At 37.8% G+C, this 17,501-nt stretch overlaps 1 protein-coding gene across 3 annotated transcripts in view; it reads left to right on the plus strand.

Moving 5' to 3' along the window:
* The window catches only part of TDRD3 (tudor domain containing 3), a gene marked incomplete at both ends in the record, with an annotated part of 94,834 nt that overhangs the window by 26,282 nt on the left and 51,051 nt on the right, over positions 1–17,501 (plus strand). Inside the window, 3 exons of one of the 3 annotated variants that reach the window (XM_079549791.1) lie at positions 6,588–6,625; positions 9,978–10,062; positions 11,348–11,413. Coding sequence is in view for 1 of the 3 variants with exons in the window: in XM_079549790.1 (XP_079405916.1) it covers positions 9,978–10,062; positions 11,348–11,413 (151 nt within the window). Of the gene's footprint in view, positions 1–6,587; positions 6,626–9,977; positions 10,063–11,347; positions 11,414–17,501 lie in introns of those variants that run through there. The other 2 variants (XM_079549790.1, XM_079549792.1) reach the window with 2 other exon arrangements.

The following is a 17,501-nucleotide window of genomic DNA, read 5'->3' on the forward strand; positions in this document are numbered from 1 at the left end:
TCTTTATCATTCCTTTTGCATGTCAGTCATTTATCAACCTTGTCATCTGTCAGGCTTCATGAATCTCCTGTGAAAATTTTAATTAGTTGTTACCTTTTATCAAATTAATTCTCCAGAATATTTTCTTGATCAGTCTTTCTGCTGACTTCTTTTTGTTTGTGTGGTTTGAATGATTAATCTCCCTTTTCCTTTTGAAGCATGTCAGGTTTTGCTTTTTAAATGTCTAATTCACTACTGCTTCACTGCTGGCTTGGGCAAAATGATAACAATGGTATTGGAATGAAGTTCTTTGGAAAACCACAAAGATAGCTTTTTATCTTTTTTTATTAGGAAATGTTTATTTTCCTCAGTTTCAAAATAATTTTTGATAATATGTTAAGTATTGTTGGTTTTGAGCTTTTGTCTGTTTCTTGAAATTGTTAGAAACTCATTTTCTGTATTTGTGAGATTCTGTTTGTAACAGAAAATGTATATAGCTCTTTACCTTGTTGACTTCACAATAAAAAGATGCAGCCGCTGAAGCGGAACAGAGTTGTCAGTGTGACTCAGATGCTCCCAGTCTTACTTACGTGGTTGTGAAATAAGTGATTTCTGTGTCTGCATTTTGCTGTGATTGATGATTACCTCTGGGTTATGGCACTTGGGTTGTTACCTCCACTGAAGTAAGTTAAGCTCTGTGTCTCCTGTGGTCACGAGAGACTGAAAAAATGCGAATACAGTCATGTGAGAGAGGCTAAAGCTCCTAGGCTGATGTTGAACAGCTGCTGATTGCAGTGCTTCATTTGGGGGAAAATTTGATTGGGGGAAAAGTTATGCTGTTTTTCATCCTTTCAATTCATTTAATTCTCTAGTTTCTAAAGAATATTTTAGATTTTGACATCTTTAATATTAAAAGTTTATGTGTTCTTGGATAATTTTTAATGTAAACTGATTGTCAAAATACTGATCAATAACTTCTGTTATAAAACTCAAAATAGCTTATTTACATTTATGTAAGCCTTGAGGGTAGTTCCCTTTGCTCATACTGGAAGTGCTGTTCATGCAATTTGGAAGAATATCATAAAACACCTCAAATATGCAGTTCTACAATATATTAAAAGCTACCACATGCAGATCTGACGACTTTGTAGTTTTTTTCCTGTCCTTCAGTGATTTCCTTGCTATTTGATATTTCCCATGTTTACAAGTGTCACCTAAGAGGCTGGCATTACAATGAATTCAATGAATGTCTACTTTTTGCTTTCTGAAAGCATAAGCATAAATTCTGCAGCAGTGCAGCTGTTTCAGAGAGGATCCTGCAACCAGCCTCTTGCAGAGTTGTTTGATGAGTTGTACCAATTCCCAGGATTTCTGTTTCTTGCTCAGGGCTTTACAAGTGATCATTTTCTCTTTTATTGGAAACTGAAATTTAAAAAAAAAAAAAAAAAAAAAAAAAAAGAGTTGGGTTTTCAAATTTTGCTTCCACAATTTGCCTAGAACATGGAATGTGAATGTGAAATAGATTAGATTTAGGAAAGAGAAAATGTAGAATCTGTGTCTTTAGATAACTGGTACGGTGTTGCTTAGCTTTACATTTTGTTTAACCACAAACTTAAGTTCCTCTCTCACTTTTCCGCTGTAAAATATTTACTAACCTGATAAGATATTGTTCATAATATAGTTTTGAGCCCCTTCCTTGTCTTAAGAAATAAAAAGCATTCCTAGGAGTGGGCGTTTCACGTGAGGAAACTTGCAAAAACTGTAATATAACTTCAGACAGCATGCTGTTATAAATACTTGGTTAATGTAAGTATTAAAACGTGTTCTCTGCTGTGGAAGAACTTGGAAAAGAAGTGTGCTGAAAACCTGCTTTTCATACTTCATTTCCTGAACAGAGTAGTTTTAGGGAGGCTATAGACGAAAATGTGCCAATAATTAAAAAGAGAGGAGTTACGCGTGGGCCTGGGGAGGTGTAAGCAGGAGTCAGGCTAGCCTAATAATAGCCTAATAATTCTGTTTGCATGTCAATCTTATTAGAGAATAATTCTGAAACTATCACTAGTTAGTAGAGATTTTTATAGAAGTAGTCCTCTTTGGAGATGACAGTAAAGATGACTAAAAGTGGTGGCATAAGTAACACAGACTTTGAAGCACTTGACATTGCAGGCAGTGCTGGGGTGCTCTGTCTCTGGTAACCCCCAGCAAGGGACCTATCACCAAATCCCATATCGGATATAAGGCAGCTTCTCTCCCCTCCCAAATTGTAGAAGGGGGGAAAAAAGGCTGTTCATCAGTGGCTGTTCCAGACTTTGCCCCTTTCTCACGTGGGTAGGGGCAATGAGGTGAGTCTGTAGGAAGAGGTGGGAGCAGGGGTGGCTGAAAGAACGGCTCAGTGGGTATCACTCCTGCAGTGAAATGACTTTTGTGGTGTCTGGAACTGTGTATATTTAAGACCACAACTTTGAAGTTATTGGTCTTTGTTTTTACTGTAAGTTTTAGGCAGGAGTAACCTAGGATGAAGCTACCGCGTTGATTTTGCTTAAAGCACTTCAGGCTTTATTTCTTTTTTCCTCTTTTCCTAGACTCTGAGCTTTCTTTAGGTCATGGTTTCACTGGCAAAAGAGACGTAAATAGACTTTACTCTAGGATAATTAACTTGTGCTTGCTTCCCAAGAAGGGAGGGGGAGGGAAGAAGAGGGGGGCAGAATAGGAGGAATCAGGGACTAACATCTTGCTTTTGGTAGATTTTATATATATATATACACACATTCTATTTTTAAATTCTAAAAATACATTGGCTTTCTTAGATAGTGTTTTTATTGAAAGTCAAACGTTGCAGATACCTGAAGGGAGGTTAAGGCCTTGAAGTTTGTCAGCTAAAACTGTGAGAATTGGAGCTTGGGAATGCATTTTTCATGAGTGCCTTGCTGAAGTTTCAGCTTGACCTGGGTTAGAGACAGCGCTTAATGTTGTTATATGTCCAGGAGTGAAAAGTTAGGGAGCTAGGATACGTTTAGCTGCCCAGGGAGCCCAGGTGCTGTACTGGCTATGCAGCAGTTCTATGAATGTCAGTAATGTTTTAAAAGTAGAACTGGTATCCATTCACCTAAACAGGAACCTAATTGTAATCACATTTCTGTAATTGTTGGTGAGCTTTCTGGATGATGTAAACAAGTGTGATTCTGCTAGCTGTATTTTTTTTTTTTTTTTTTTTTTTTTTTCCCTCAGCATTAAGGAGTAAAATGGGGAAACAGTCTAGATTAAGTTCCTGTAATGCAGTTATATGTTTGATAGGACCATACTAGAAAGAACAGCTGTGGAAGGCGCTCTGACAGTATGTGAGGCATGGTCTAGGTCAGGCTTTATTTGATACTCTCGTTAAGTACCTCAATGGTGAAGCATGAAGCTCTGGGCTTAAACACAAGATAAAGCTCTGTAGGAATGCAGAGCTGTTAGTGAGCAGCATTAGGATTCAAAGTAAAATTAACAAACTGGAGAAGTGATGGGAGAACAAAATTATGCCTGGCTAGCAATGATCATCTGTGTAAGTACAGAGAGTAAGGTTTTGTGACTGCAAAAAGGAAAGGCACAGTCTCTTCCCCACAGATGTGGAGAAAACAAGGAGCAACAGGAGGCAATGCGGCAAGGCTAGACATGAGGAAAAAAAAATCCCTGTAGTGAATGTCAGGATAGTAATAGTAAAATTGCCAAGAATACTACTGAAAACAACAGTGGAGGTTATTTGTCATTACTGAGAGACGTTTGCCTTGCAGATGAAGAAGTGTTCGGCACTAATTTTGTCAGGACTTAGGAATCCTTTTCATAACTCTGTGTTCTTCTTCACCTTCAAGTTCTGTTTTATTTTCTCCAGCAGTTTGTATAATACTACATCATCCTTTCAACGTCTGAGCTTTTTATTTTAAAACAGAGCAATGTCAGTTGCCTACCCAGCATTATGCAGGTTATAGGGCATGAAGAAGCCTTATTTTTAAACCTGATTTCCATGTTTAGCATAATAATGTTTTCAAATGTGTTTTGTGTTTTTTAAAAAACAGCTTTAATGATAGTGCCTCAATAAAATTTGTACTACTGCGGTATAATTCCTTTATACAACTGTAATTCGACAGAACGTTTTGAAACCCTATCAAAAGACTACACTACAAGTTTAAAATACGTAATGTGAAGATAACGTTCTTCTTTTGTGGAGCAATACTGGCACCCACTGGTGGCTTCATACTATTGCGTGAAGTTCCACTTGGTTAAAATTGTTCTCACCCTTCATAGCGTTACCAACTATCAGAAATACGAATGCTCTCTACGTAGGTTACCGTTTGTGTGGCATGACTATGTAAATCTGTTTTGTGATGGGTAAGAACATTTTGGTTTCTGCACACACACATTGAAATTAGCCATGTTAAATTTGCTTTAAAACTCCAGAGATGTTTCATGTGGCTGCCGGAATAACAAGAAGTACCATTAAGGCATCTTGCATTTTTGGTTCCTGTTTCAGTGTTTCTGTAGAGTGGTGTGAACATTAACAAATACAAATTTTATTTAGTATGTTTATTAATTCTATTTTTCATTTTTTTTTTTTTTTTTTTTTTCTTTAGGTTGCTCCTATAATAGAGAATGAGATAGAGATGATAGGAGAAAGTTATTGAGGATAGGAAAAGGATTGAAGGTTGCTCACGGTTTTTGGTTGAATATAAACTGTTAATTGCAAATAGCAAAAACAGACTTTTCAAGAAAGCTACTGGTAGAAAAAAATATCATTAGGAAAGTTGTTTACCGGGTGGATTTAATTTTAGAATGGAGCTTTTAATTTAAACATTGTAAAATTCCCACATACACACACACATTTGCTTGCACATAAAGTGCTTGATCCAGCAGTACAGTGCAGGCAAACACAAATATGCATTTATCTATGCTTTTGGTAGCAGGATTTCTTTAATGCTTCAGATGCTGGTGGTTATAGTGTGGCAGTAACAAATCTGTCTGATTAGGGCATGTCAGGTGTAATTTATTCCTGATAAGGTAAAGCAGAAGGTAAAATGACTAGGGGCATATTTGAGGCTGGTACTACAGAATTACAGCCCCCAACAATGGGAAATATCAAAGAGGAGAATGTGGGTGTCTGACTGTAGCATACAAATATGGACTGTTAGGTTGATGTCACAGTTGATATGAAGGAGCAGTGGGAAAACAGCTTTCAGTGTTACCACTCTAATATGTTTTGTTAGGAGGAATTGCCAAAATTTGTTTTTCTTAGGAGCTAACAGAGAACATTTTGACGGAAAAATTACAGATCTGGATTTATAAGTGAATGGTTAGCACAAAATGCTGATTTGTTACTAGTGACTTTCTCCTAATAATACTGCCATTGCAGTGTCTCATTCAGAAATGTAAGAACAGGTTCCTTGTATTTAAAAAGGAGTTGCTCTTCTGACAAAAGCCGTTGCTAAGAGGATTGTGCTGCTACATTTCTCAGATGAGTGAAGCTGGATGCGTAGGGGAGGAATAGATGAGACAAATATCCCTCGGATTCCAGCAAATATAATGTGGAAGAATTGCAGGAGAGAAGCATTTATTTTCCTTTCTCTTCTGGTCTGCTCTCCCAAGAGAATGATCTGCTGATAAACATCTCAAACTTACGAGGCAGCTTGGAGCCCATTTGGTTGTAAACCGATTTTATTTCTTATTTTTTAATTTGTATTAATGTTCCAAGGCTGCAAAATCCCTGTGTGACTCATAGAGCATTACTTGGTATAATTCCTTTGAAATCGATACAGTTGTCTGATTACTTCAGTTTATAACCTCTGAGATTGTTCAACTCTAGTGAGTATTTTTTTTCCTTAGAAACCAAAAGTTCTTGCAATTAATGCTGTTACAGTTACCAGCTTTTAGAAATTCAGTGGCTTACATGCACACACACATGCAGTTTCCTCAAAAACAATATAGAATCATAGAGTGGTTTAGGTTTTAAGGAACCTTAAGCTCATTCAGTTCCAACCCTATGCTGTGGTAGAGTTGCCACCAACCAGCTCAGGCTGTCCAAGGCACCATCCAACCTGACTTTCAATGCTTCCAGGACGGAGCATTCACAGCCTCCCTGGGCAGCCTATTCCAATGCCACACCACCCTCTAAATGAAAAAAATTCACCCTGACATCTAGTAGTGTAGTATTAGGATGTTTAAGCATATTGTGGATAAAGCCAAAAAACAAGCTCCCATTTGGAAGCTAGTTGCCTTCTTTGAAGTCTTTCACTTGCAGGATATCTTGTGGGATATTGTTACTTGCATTACACGTTAAGAGAATAATTTGTTTCATTGCTGTCTGCATAAGATGCTGGTCAGCTGTTACATTGCCTTTTGCTTCTTAAAAGCTTTACTGAGATTGGTTTTTCTCACCCATTTATTTCTTCGTTTATCTACTTTCTCCTTAAGTAAATGTGCATAATTCTGTCTTGTTGGTTTACTGGAAATACAAATGGAAATTTACTGATTGTGACAGAACAGCGTTCCTGTGCTGGATTATTCCATGTGGCCCTCCCCCCCCTCCCTGTTCAAAGAAGAGAGAGAGAAGCTTGGGATGGAGGTGTGCAGAACAAAATCTGTCCAGGGTACTGAATCTGTACAGTGCTGCCAGGTATGTCTGGGGGATTCTGAGTTCATGAGCAGGTTCCAGCAGGGTAATCTAGTTCATGGACAGCTTAGGAGTTCTTCCCACCCCTTGGCGGTAGGAATCATGTTGGATTAGTGTAATGGGATCGCTTTGTAGTTCACCTTTCATTATCTCGGGTTACAGTAGGTCATGGTATCTTACAAAATGTGCAGAACAGCTAATGTGGGTGCTGTGAGGCACTTGAATGACTGTAATGCAGGTGCTGAGCTCCAGGGCTCCTTGTGAGGAGATTTCCTCTGATTTTGGTTTCAGTTCAGGGTCAGATTTTCTTTCTTTATGTAATACAGGGGGAAAAAAAGAATGGTCTTTTGCTGTGTGCTGTACCTTCAACACATAGCATACCCTTATTAAGAACAGAAAGAAGAAGGGACTTTCAGTTTAGCAAAGGAATTCCAGACCTTATGCCAGCTAAAGAGCTAATTTGGCCTATCATAACTCCCGTTTCATACTTGAAAAATGTTTTCTCTGTACAAATGCTTTTATTTTAGAAGAAATTTCTTAGAATTACTGGCTTTCTTTTTCTTTTTCTTTTTTCTTTTTTTTCATAAATAGATTGTGGACCTGTAGCAGGAAATGTTCATAACTAAAACTTAGATAGTTATTACAGGAGGCAGTATAGACAATAAGGAGAACAAATTCACTTATTTTAAGGAACTTTCTGCAGAGTTTCGAAGGAAATCTGTGTATCTATTAGGAGTACTACTTGTATGAAGCATCAAGAGGGTTAGATGGTTAAAACATCGAGTTAGCTTGACATGCACTCTCATTCCAGGCTTCTGTCTGGGAAGAAGAAATGTGTGTTTCAGTTCCTTCTGGGTGTAGAACCTTTTCTAATCACAATTCTTCACTGAGCTGCTGACCATTTCTGATGATTGCTTCACTTACATGTCTTGTTACAGAGAAGCACCACTTAAGAAGCTATTGAAAAGCTCTGTTTTGTTTTGTTTGGGGGTGTTTTTTTTTTTTTTTTTTTTAATTTATTTTAATTTGAAGGCTACTTTAAAAACGGCTAATCATGTTTTTGCTGAAAAGCTGTAGCTGTAGTGTTTGCTTAAATCAAGCCAGCAGGTGTCCTCAAATGGCATTTCATTATTGTCCGCCCGTAACATAGATGGAAATATCAGTCTGGTGAGCAATGTTTTTCTTAAGTGCTGTTGCTGAAATTAACTGACTTATTAATATAAGTCAGAAAAGAAAAACCTTTTTCAACGTGCATATGTGTATTTATCATTTTTGTCTCAAACCCTCTGATGAAGTATTCAGAGGGTGGTGAGGCACTGGAACAGGTTGCCCAAGGAGGTTGTGGGCGCCCCACCCTGGAGGCATTCAAGGCCAGGCTGGATGTGGCTCTGGGCAGCCTGATCTGGTGGCTGGTGAGCCTGCACATGGCAGGGGGTTGAAACTAGATGATCATTGTGGTTCTTTTCAACCCAGGCCTTTCTGTGATTCTGTGAAGTAGTGAGACAAACAAAACTATGAAATTTTATCAGCTGAGTTTCAGCCTTCACTTTTCAGCAAGAAATGGAAACATGACTCAGCAGTGAGTTTTTATGGTAGCAGAAGTAATCGATTTTATCCTATCTAGGGAAAATTTAATTCTGGATCAGATTGTTGTTTACTCACTCTCTAAAAATATTTTTTTTCCTGCTGATAAATGTTAGTGCTTGCATCTCATACTACACTGTGTAGCTCATAATGGAATTGCAGTTATGCTAGTTTCAGCAGAACTGAAGAATTAGTTAATTTGCACAAGAGGAGGAATGTTTCCACGACTTGTCTGAAATTCAGCTTGTGGGGTTTGTATTCCACCCATTTCTGATACAACTGACTCTCAGCTTTGTACTAAAGATAACAGAAGGTAGACTTGCAGATTTTATTACATTTCTCTTTATGGAAACCTTACTGGTGTAATTAAACCACAGCAAAGCCCCAGGTGTGTAGTGCTGCCTATAGGATATACCTGTTCTTGTTTCCTCTGGTAGGGGGGGGGAATTCTGTTCTACTTAACATTCTGATTCCAGCTAATGAGTCGGAGAATTCCAAGTGGGAATTGCCTCTTGAGAGTCGGAGAATTCCAAGTGGGAATTGCCTCTTGAGTCTTGAGTCTTCCCAGGTGGTGATACCCAAGCTCAGAGGCACTCAGCTGAGAAATCCACATTTCTGTATGGACTAACAAATCCTGCCACCTTATTCTCTAGTGTGTATGCTCTGTGTCAAAAAATAGGATTGTTTCTTTCACATTATAAATGCTTTTTTTTTTTCTTTTTTTTCTTTTTCTGAGTTCTGATCCCTCAGGATTTGCTATATGTCAGCATCTGACTTGAACAGCTACACTGCTATCAAGTGTCTGGGTTAGAGCACAACTGGGATCATTAATTAGTCTGGCAACACTGTCAGAGCAACGTTCATGTTAGCTGAGACAGACTTAAGGTGTATCGAGTCTGCTTTCCTTCAAATCTTTATATGACTTTATTTTACACTTGGGAATTATTTTCTTCAAATATTTCTCTAAGTGCTCTGGAATACTTAAACTTTAATAATCTTTTTTTTTTTTTTTTTTTTTTAATGCTTATTTATTTTTTTGAGGAATAGTGGTTTCTTGTTAGATAATTAGTACAGGATGTATGCTCTGTGTTTCAGATTGAGTATCTGGCAATTATCAGAGTAATGATTACTGTTGATATTTTTAAAGAAAAGGCAGAACTGTGCAGATAAAGCAGTTTGCCATCTATGTGGGAATGAAAACTGAGGCTTGGAGTGAGAAATAGGAGGCAAATTGAGTAACAAATGTCACAGTCTTTAACTACTCAAGTAAAAATTACATTCTCCCTAAGTGTTTTTGAACATGAGAATGCATCAGCCGTTCTAAATTGATTATGCACGTCCTTTCAATGGATTATCATTTTTAATTGTCAGGTGAACAAATTCATTGCATGCTTACGGAATTTTGGCAGGAAGGTGGTGATCTGAACTGCCACTGTGAAGATCTTAAATGTTGTTTCCGAAGATGTTCTATTTCTGAAGTTGTTCACCACATTTGACGTGGGACATGTGGTGATACAAATCCACTTTTACAAGTTATTTTGTAGCTTGTAGGCAAGCAGGAAGAAAGTTTGTAGGATGACAACATAGTATTACTCCTCCTTGAAGTGTTTGAGTGCATCTTACCACTTTAGAAACTGATGTGGTTGTGTTTTGTTGTTTTTTTTTTTCTTCCTATCTTATGCAAACTAAAAATTACAGAGTGGATGTTCACCTATTACATACAGCATATGATATTCTAATATGTTTTTTTTTTTTTTTTTTTCTTCAACAGGTATCTTTCAGATGAAGGAATCGAAACTTGCATAAATTCATCCGAAAAAGTCAATACGAATGACATTATCCTAGTTGCACTTAATGTAAGTTATGATTGTGAACTTTTTTTCTGACATCACACTGAAAACAGCGTATCTAATGGCGCAGGTGGTCGTCTATGATTCTAATTAAAAACACTGTTGTCTATATGATTTACGTAAAGGACAAAGCACCTTCCTCCTTCCCAGAATGTTTGAATTATTTCTGAATTCATTTGGAAATGACAGCTATTCCAACCTGAAGCCTAGTGGGGAGAAAAATGAATATAATTTACAGTTAGAAGATATTTCTGTGTTTAGGAAATGTAAATCTGAAGTTGAAGTATAAGCAATACTTATAATGAAATCAGAAGTGCTGTGTATGGATGTGAGTATGAAATTACAGTGCAAAATATGAGCTTGCTAGGATGAGTAAAACATCCTTACTTAAATTGACTTCTGGGTATGCTATTCTTTAAAGCCTGTTCAAGCAAACATTGAGTTTCCTACAATGCGTACTTAGTTATATAGCTACAAGCAGTTGCTTGAATTACTGTAGATATGTTAATTTAGTAATTATTTCTGCCTACAAGGACATAAACAAGTACATGTGTTGCATTTCCAGCTTGTCTGATAGATAATCAAGATAAACCAGAAACGTTATGCAAGTACCCAAAGCCAATCTTAGTGGGTTATCAATACTTTTGTCATTAAATCAGTAGTTGTTTAAATGTTGTTTAAAGTAGAAATAGCGTTGTGTTTTGAAAGGCAGGATAAAAGTGAGTTTAGATTGCACTTCCTAAAAATTCATACCTCTCATTGGCGGTTATAAGTCAAAAGAAACCAACTGATGTTTTGTGAATTGCTTGAATAGGAATGAAATAAATGTAGACATGCCTTCAGTTCTTCAAATGCTTTTATTTTGTATAAGATCTTGCAAAGGGTTTGTAAAAGTTCTATCTCCTTCCTTGTTGCTGTGGTTGCAAAGCATCTTTCTGAAGACTTGTCAAATTCTGTATGAATACGGATTATTGCAGGGACAGTTCAAAGGAGTTTGCGTGCTGTTCAGAGGTAAATAACAGGCAAGTGACAGATCAGTTTCCTTGGGTAGGCTCAGATTGAAAACTAAATGTACTTTCTTATTACTCTGTGGCTATATTGTGCAATAGAAAGTAATTTGAACATTTATCTTCTTTTTTACAGTATTTGCTCTGAATATCTGTAGAGTATCCTAATTGTTGGGAAAATAGAAGAAATGCCCCTCTTTTTCTTGTTTTATGATTTGTGACTTTTTTTTTTTTAAACAGGATATTTTAGATTTATATTCTGTTGTCTTCTCTATTAATTTCAGACAGATTTAAGAACGATTGGTAAGAAATTCCTCCCCAGTGACATCAATGGTGGAAAGGTGGAAAAGGTAGGTGATGTTAACTTCACTTCTCTTTATGTGATTTCTTTGTGATGACAGTTATCTGTGTTGCATTAGTCTCTTTTTGGCTTCATTTGAACATGAAATAATGCCAATATTTGAGGATAAATATGTTAACATATTAGTTTGCCCACTAGACTATATAAAGAGAGGAGTCATCTTTAGTTCTAAATTTTGAAGTGCTTAAACAAATGTGACTAATCGTAGCAGCTTCCTTTATCACTCAGAAACATTTAACCTGTTCAATCTTGAGTTAGTATCGGAAGTGACCTGTTTCTTTATTTTACTTATTCACTCCTGTGAGAACAACAAAGCATGTTAGACATAAAGCCAAGTAGTTGTGTGATTATGATACATAATGATATATGTTGATACTGCCCTGAATTATCCACTGATATACGTGATTAAGCCTGTAAACTTTGTTGTTGTGTATCCAATAATTTGTATGGATAATCCATGCCAGATGATACACTGCTTTATAATCTACATAATGTTTTTGTTTTCTAAACTTTCCATGTTCCAGATTTTTTTACTTGTATTGTGTGTTTAGGTAATTCTTAAGTTTTGACCTCATTGGTGTCCTCTTCCTGTGTTCTTCCTAACATTGAGTTAACAGATAGGATAAATCAAGGAATTTTATTTCAAAGGTAGTGGTAATTCTCTGTTCAAGTAATTATTCCTATCTTCCAAATATTTATGGCCTATATTGATGATGTGAAATTTTTTGAGAAACAGATTTCATTACTGTTGAGATTGAGTATAGCAGTAAATCAAAGCAGAATTATTTTAAGAAAACAAGCTTGATGACTGAGACTGTTAAGATCTGTCCAGATGTATTTTTTCTGATGATACTGTTGTCTGAACAGAGTAGTGACTGATTTAACTCTAGCTTCTGTAACAATAATGAGAGAGCATCATTGTCAGCTATGCAAAAACTCAATTGCAAGATACCATATAGCAGAATAGATGATAGTGTTCAGTCAGACAGCAGTCTGTGCATGAAACTCATTATATAAGTAACTTACTAGGAAAAGTTTTATTAATTATATTATTTCTTACTGTTTGGACTGTATGTTTTTGCACTGTTTACTTATCAGTTGCTTGAGTTTTACTGAATTTTGCATGTTAGGTCATTTAATATGGAGTAATTCTAAATGCATTTACTTAAGTACTTCAAAAAGGCCAAATGCAAGTTCCTGCACCTGGGCTGGAGCGATTCCAAGCACAAATGCAGACTGGGCAGAGAACAGATAGTGAGCAACCCTGAGGATAAGGGTTTGTGGTTGTTAGTGGATGAAAAACTCAATGTGAGACAGCAGTGTGCATTGCCAGCCCAGAGGGCGAAGTATATCCTGTTGCAGTCTGAAGAAGCATGGCCAACAGGTTGAGGGGGGTGATTCTCCCCTTCTGTTCCACTCATGAGACCCATACTTATAGTACTGTTTTCAGTACTGAGGCCTCTAGCACAAGAAGGCCATGGAGCTGTTCTGGAACAGCTGGAAACAGCTCTGGAAATCCAGAGGAGGGATCAAGAGGATGGTAAGATTGACAGAGCCCCTCTCCAGTAGAGGCAGGCAGGGGGAGTTGGAGCTGAAGGTTCCAGGAAAACTTGATAGTGTACTTCCAGTACCAAAATGGATACACAAGACTGCTGGGGAGGTTCTCTTTCTCCAACAAGTGTAATGATATGGCAAGGAGGGGACAGTTTTAAATTAAAAGATGACAGATTTAGATTAGATATTAGTTGGAAATTTCTAACTTTAGAGGCATGGGAATAGGCTGCCCAGTGAAATTGTGGATGCCTTATCCTTGGAGATGTTCAAAGTCAGGTTGAATGTGGTCCTGGGTAGCTGATCTAGTGGATGTCAACACTGTCCATAGATGGGAAGTTAGAACTAGAATCACAGAATCACAAATTTGGAAAAGACCTACAAGATCATCATCCAACCATCCTCCCATTACCATTGCTACCACAAGCTACTAAACCATATCTCACAGCTCCTTATCTAGATACCTCTTGAACACTGCTAGGGATGGTGACTCTACCACCTCCCTGGGCAGCCATTCCAGTGCCTCACCACTCTCTGGGAGAAAAAGTTTCTTCTAATGTCTAATCTAAACCTCCTCTAGTACGACTTGTGGCCATTTCCTTGGGTCCTGTTTGTTGCCCAGGAGAAGAGTCCAAACCCCACCTCATCACAACCTCCCTTCAGGAAGTTGTAGATTGCAATAAGGACTCCCCTGAGCCTCCTCTTCTCCAGACTGAACAATCCCAGCTCCCTCAGCTGCTCCTCAAAAGATTTGTGCTCCAAGACCCCTCACAAGTTTTGTTGCCCTTCTCTGGACACGTTCCAGGGCCTCAGTGTCTTTTTTGTAGTGAGTGGCCCCAAACCAAACACAGTATTCAAGGTACGGCCTCACCAGTGCTGAGTACAGGGGATGATCACCTCCCTGCTCCTGCTGGCCACACTGTTTCTAACACAGGTCTGGATGCTGTTGGTCCTCTTGGCCACCTGGGCACACTGCTGGCTCATGTTCAGCTGAGCATCAACCAACACCCCCAGGTCCCTTTCTTCTTCACAGTCATCCAGCCACTCAGCTCCAAGCCTCTAGTGCTGCATGGTGTTATTGTGGCCGAAGTGCAGGACGTGGCACTTGGCCTTGTTGAACCTCATCCCATTCACCTCAGGCCAGCGATCCGGCTTATCTATATCCCTCTGAAGGGCCTCCTTACCCTCAGGCCGATTGATACCACCTCCCAGCTTGGTGTCATCCGCAAACTTACTGAGGGTACGCTCAATCCCCTCATCTAGGTCATCAATAGAGATATTAAACAAGACGGGCCCCAGTACTGACCCCAGGGAGACACCACTTGTAACGGATCACCAGCTGGACTGAACTCCATTAACCACTACCCATTGGCCACGGCCCTCTAGCCAGTTCCTTACCCAAAGAAGGGTATGACCTGTCCAGGCCATGGGCAGCCAGTTTCCCCAGGAGAATACTGTGAGAGACCGTGTCAAATGCTTTGCTGAAGTCTGGGTAGACTACATCAACTGCCTTTCTCTTGTCTACCAGTCTGGTCACCCAGTCATAGAAGGAGATGAGCTTGGTCAAGCGTGACCTGCCTTTCACAAAGCTGTGCTGACTGGGCCTGATCCCCTGGACACCACACATGTCGTGTGATCTCTCCCAAAGTGATTTGCTCCATAACTTTCCCTGGTACGCAGGTCAGGCTGACAGGCTTGTAGTTCCCCAGATCCTCCTTACGGCCCTTCTTGTAGATGGGAGTCACACTGGCAAGTCTTCAATCCTCTGGGACCTCTCCAGTTAACCAGGAGCCCTGGTAGATGGCTGAGAGCGGCTCGGCAATCACCCCAAGCAGCTCCCTCAGTACCCTAGCATAAAGCCATCTAGTCCCATGCACTTGTGATGGTCCAGATGGAGGAGTGGTTCTCTAACCATTTCCACCTGATTCACCGAGGGTGTATTCTGCATAGCAGAACTAGATGATCTCTAAGGTCCTTTACAACCCAAGCCATTCAGTGATAAATGTGATTTTCAAAATATTTATGTTGGGTGTGTGATAATGCTTACCTTGCTTTGTTTTGCTTCTGAAATATGGTTGCAGTTCAAAGTAAGTTAATAATAGTTGTGTTGCTTTTATTTTTTTTTTTAGGGGTTTATTTCAGTCCTACGGAGTTTCTTTAGACGTACTAGTTCAGTTTTCATTCATCAGTTGAGAATGTATCTAGTAACTTGCTCATTTCCTTCAGAGAGGATGTTTTCTGTACTTCCATTGTTAACATTATTCAAGTGGACGGTTGAAAATGTAACTGTCATTTATTTACTCAGAACTGACTATATATTGGAATCTACTTAGTCTTCAAAATGTTTATTGTTTCTCAGCTGAAACTAGGGAGGTTACTAGTTTTGCTGCTTGTCTCCACAAATACAGAAAAAAAGGATTGTGCATGAAGGCTGTAGCTGTTAGTGCTTTGAGACAACAGTCAACCTTTCACAGGAAAAATTTTCTGTGTGTTTACATGCAAAAGTATTGTTAGAGTTTGTAGAATTGTACACTGAGGAAATGAACTATGACCTAGTGAAAATATGTAAACTAGATTCTAGTGTAATTTCTGACGATCTCATGAAAGTGCTACTCTCCTTCAATATGCATTTTGCAGTGGGTTGCTGTGGATTCTTCAGTTTTGTTATTCTGAAAATTGTAACAGTTTATATGCAACACTGACGATTTTCAATAAGCTTATGGAACAACTTGCTTTAAACAGTCCACTGGCTTCTTTTTGGTGTACTTTGTGTTTCAGTGTTGTCACCTTCACTGTTCCGTTTTTCATATAGTACTAAACTAATCTGATTTTATCAAGATGGGTTTGTACAGTTTCATGGATTTTGAGTATATCTGGCTTGACAGCTAACCAGTTGTTCATAAAACAGAAGTATGAATCAAATCAGAACATGAAAAAGTACATTAGAACTTACAAAGGTGGTTAAAGTTCTAAATTGTTGTCATTTTTATTTCTTGTAAATATTAGGAAATTGGGAACCTGAATTCAAGCTGTAGTCTTATTTATTGCTGTTCTATTGAAAACAGATTTTTTTCCCCTGTAATAAAAACATCACTTATGCTAAAGTCTTTTTTTTTTTTTTTTTTTAATTATTATTTTGGAGAAATGTGAAAACAAGCTCCAAGAAACCAGTGCCATTCAATTGATTACTAATAGGAAAAAAAAAAAAAAAGCTTTGTAATAGTTTGTGTATTTACTTCAGTGTAGCTGTTCAAGATAGAAAATGCATATGGTGCCTTGTAGTAATTGGACCAGTCAAAACAGTTTTGAAGTTCACTTACTTTCGTATATTGTCCAGAGCTCCATATGTTGGATGCTGCATCGATAAATGGTCTGTTCGCCTAATGGTACTCCTTTAGAATTCAAGTGTTAGAATGGACTTTTTTCATTTACGGTTTTGACTAAAAAATAATTGAGTGTTGCACAAATGGAAAATACTGGAAATGAAGGGTTTTTTCTTGTTTTTGTTTTGTTTTTTATTTTTTAACCTTTGTTTTGTGGTGCTTCAAGTTAGAAAAGGTATAAAGCAAGTCACTGCATTTAGATGACAGGATTAATGTGCTATTGTTGCCAAACACACTGGAAATTATGACTTTTACTTAGATTGTTGGGGGAACTATGCTTGGAAACGTTGATTTTTTTGAAACACTGTGTTTTAGAAGATGAGTATAAGGAACAACATGATTTCTGTTAACTTAACTTGAGCTAGAGGATAGGCAACTAATTTATGAATCAACAGGCTTGTAGTTTATGGTTGTCCAATGTATGTTCAGAACTAAAGTTGTCCCATTATAAGGGAAATGTTTGATAATAATAAATACAATAAAGACGATTATCTGCTTTTGTTCCTAACTTGATATTTTTCCTCCATTCTCAATATGTATATAATCTGACATCTGTGGCATGATAAGAAAGTGTACATGAAAGTTGTGATTACTGTATTTAAATTCAGTGCAGCCAAATGAAGTTTGAAGTTATGCATCCTGAATTCTGAAACCTGGCCTGTGAAACAAGAGGTTTGATAGCAAATAGTTGGTCGTTGGATTATTTTGAAAGATGTCTTAGTTAAAACAAAACAACATTAAAAAAGAGGAAAATAAACAATAAAAGAAAGCTGCTTCATTAAGGAATAGGATTTATCTGCTGCTTTGTTTTTGATAAGTTGATTAAATGTCTAATTCAGGAGTTAGGTGTTTTCTTGAGATGGGAAATCAGAAAATGCTTAATGCAGTTAATCCAAAGAAATTCTGTGCAATGATAGGTGAACAAGGGATGACTACTAGACCTCTGAGGCAAATCAAAGAACTTGTATACAAGAACATGATTAATAAGTGCTGTTGAATGTAATGACAGATAACTGGTAGGGCTAGGAGGATTAGTAGTCTTTCAAGTTTTGGAACTACTATTGTGTCTCATTTCTAATATTGCTAAAATATGTAAGTAAAATTTGAGTTGTACCAAATTAAGGTGTTATTTCCCATACAAAA

Source organism: Tetrao urogallus, assembly GCF_951394365.1.
Source record: "Tetrao urogallus genome assembly, chromosome: 1".
In the NCBI taxonomy this organism is placed as follows: domain Eukaryota; kingdom Metazoa; phylum Chordata; class Aves; order Galliformes; family Phasianidae; genus Tetrao; species Tetrao urogallus.